This window comes from Austrofundulus limnaeus, unplaced genomic scaffold (assembly GCF_001266775.1).
Source record: "Austrofundulus limnaeus strain Quisiro unplaced genomic scaffold, Austrofundulus_limnaeus-1.0 Scaffold277, whole genome shotgun sequence".
Classification (NCBI taxonomy): domain Eukaryota; kingdom Metazoa; phylum Chordata; class Actinopteri; order Cyprinodontiformes; family Rivulidae; genus Austrofundulus; species Austrofundulus limnaeus.
The window spans coordinates 113062-114283 of NW_013952679.1; the positions used below are offsets into that span (position 1 = coordinate 113062).

General features: G+C 40.2%; 1 protein-coding gene across 1 annotated transcript in view; it reads left to right on the forward strand.

The window, feature by feature from the left end:
• The window catches only part of focad (focadhesin), a gene marked incomplete at its 5' end in the record, with an annotated part of 114289 nt that overhangs the window by 27566 nt on the left and 85501 nt on the right, over nt 1–1222 (forward strand). Inside the window, 1 exon segment of the mRNA XM_014021068.1 lies at nt 718–816. Coding sequence (XP_013876522.1) covers nt 718–816 — 99 coding nt within the window.

Consider the following 1222-nt stretch of genomic DNA (forward strand, 5'->3'; position numbering starts at 1 on the left):
AATTTACAGAGAAGGGTACATATAAAATTTATTTTACATCCCTGGCTGGGCGTTTAATTAATTAATAAAGATCACTCTTAAAATAAAAATCGCATTCCAACCCTTCAATCACCGATAGACGATTGAATCAAAAATCATTCCATCCCTAGTCCGCATCTCATTGTTCTGACTGGGGGCTATGCACAAGATGGCTGTCACCAGGGGAGAGCAGCGGAAGAGCAGACAGAAGTTGTGCAATTTTTTGTCACTCAGCAGGGGGAACAAGGCATACGACTCAAAAGTATAAACCAGGCTTAAATCAGTAAGTATGTACCAATGGCTGAATCTGAGTGGATCAGGCCAACACCCGCTGCCTTCAAAGCTGAGGTAACTGTCCCATATTAGCCAGAATGTCCCGTAATTTAAGCCAAATAGAAGTGTTCCGTATGGGACCGTCTTTGTTCTGACTGCAGTCAGCTATCACAAAATCTGGCAATATATTTCAAAAAATTACAGTATATGTTATCGTGACCCCTGTGTATCACCAAATACAYAGCCCTAGAGCATGGCTCAACTGCTCTGTCACTGGAATCTCTTTAAAGTAATCACATTCCATCACATTCCCATAGTGAAACATCTCACTGTGTTTTCTAAGAACCAGGGTGTATGTTAAACAAATTAATGTTTTTCTGGGAATGTCACCTAATCTGTGTTGTGTTTTTGATGCACTGTGAATAGGAATGTTCAGGGCCTAATAAAAATCACTGGACGACTGCTGCAGATGCAGGCTGACCAAAGACAAGAGGAGACACACTTCACCTGTCCATATTCTATCAGGTCAGTTCATCTTCAGCTGCACCTCTGAGATGTTATTATTAACTACTGCTAAATCACAGGCAGAGCCACAGAAGCATCACATCTTTAATTAAAGATAAGGTTCCTTATATGTCTTTGGTGTCTTTAGCTCTGTATATGATTAGAATCTATACCCACTTTTTTCAGTTTGATTCTTTTACTTTAAATTTGATTAGTTTTTTTCCATTTCAGAATGTGCAAACTCAACATTTCTACTTATTTCTGTTTCTGTATATATATATAAAAAAAATAAAAATTCCCTTCTCACCCTCCGCGGGTGGTCTCTTTCATCCTCTGAGCTCGGGTCCTCTACCAGAGGCCTGGGAGCTTGAGGGTTCTGCGCAGTATCTTAGCTGTGCCTAGAACTGCACATTTCTGGACTGAGATG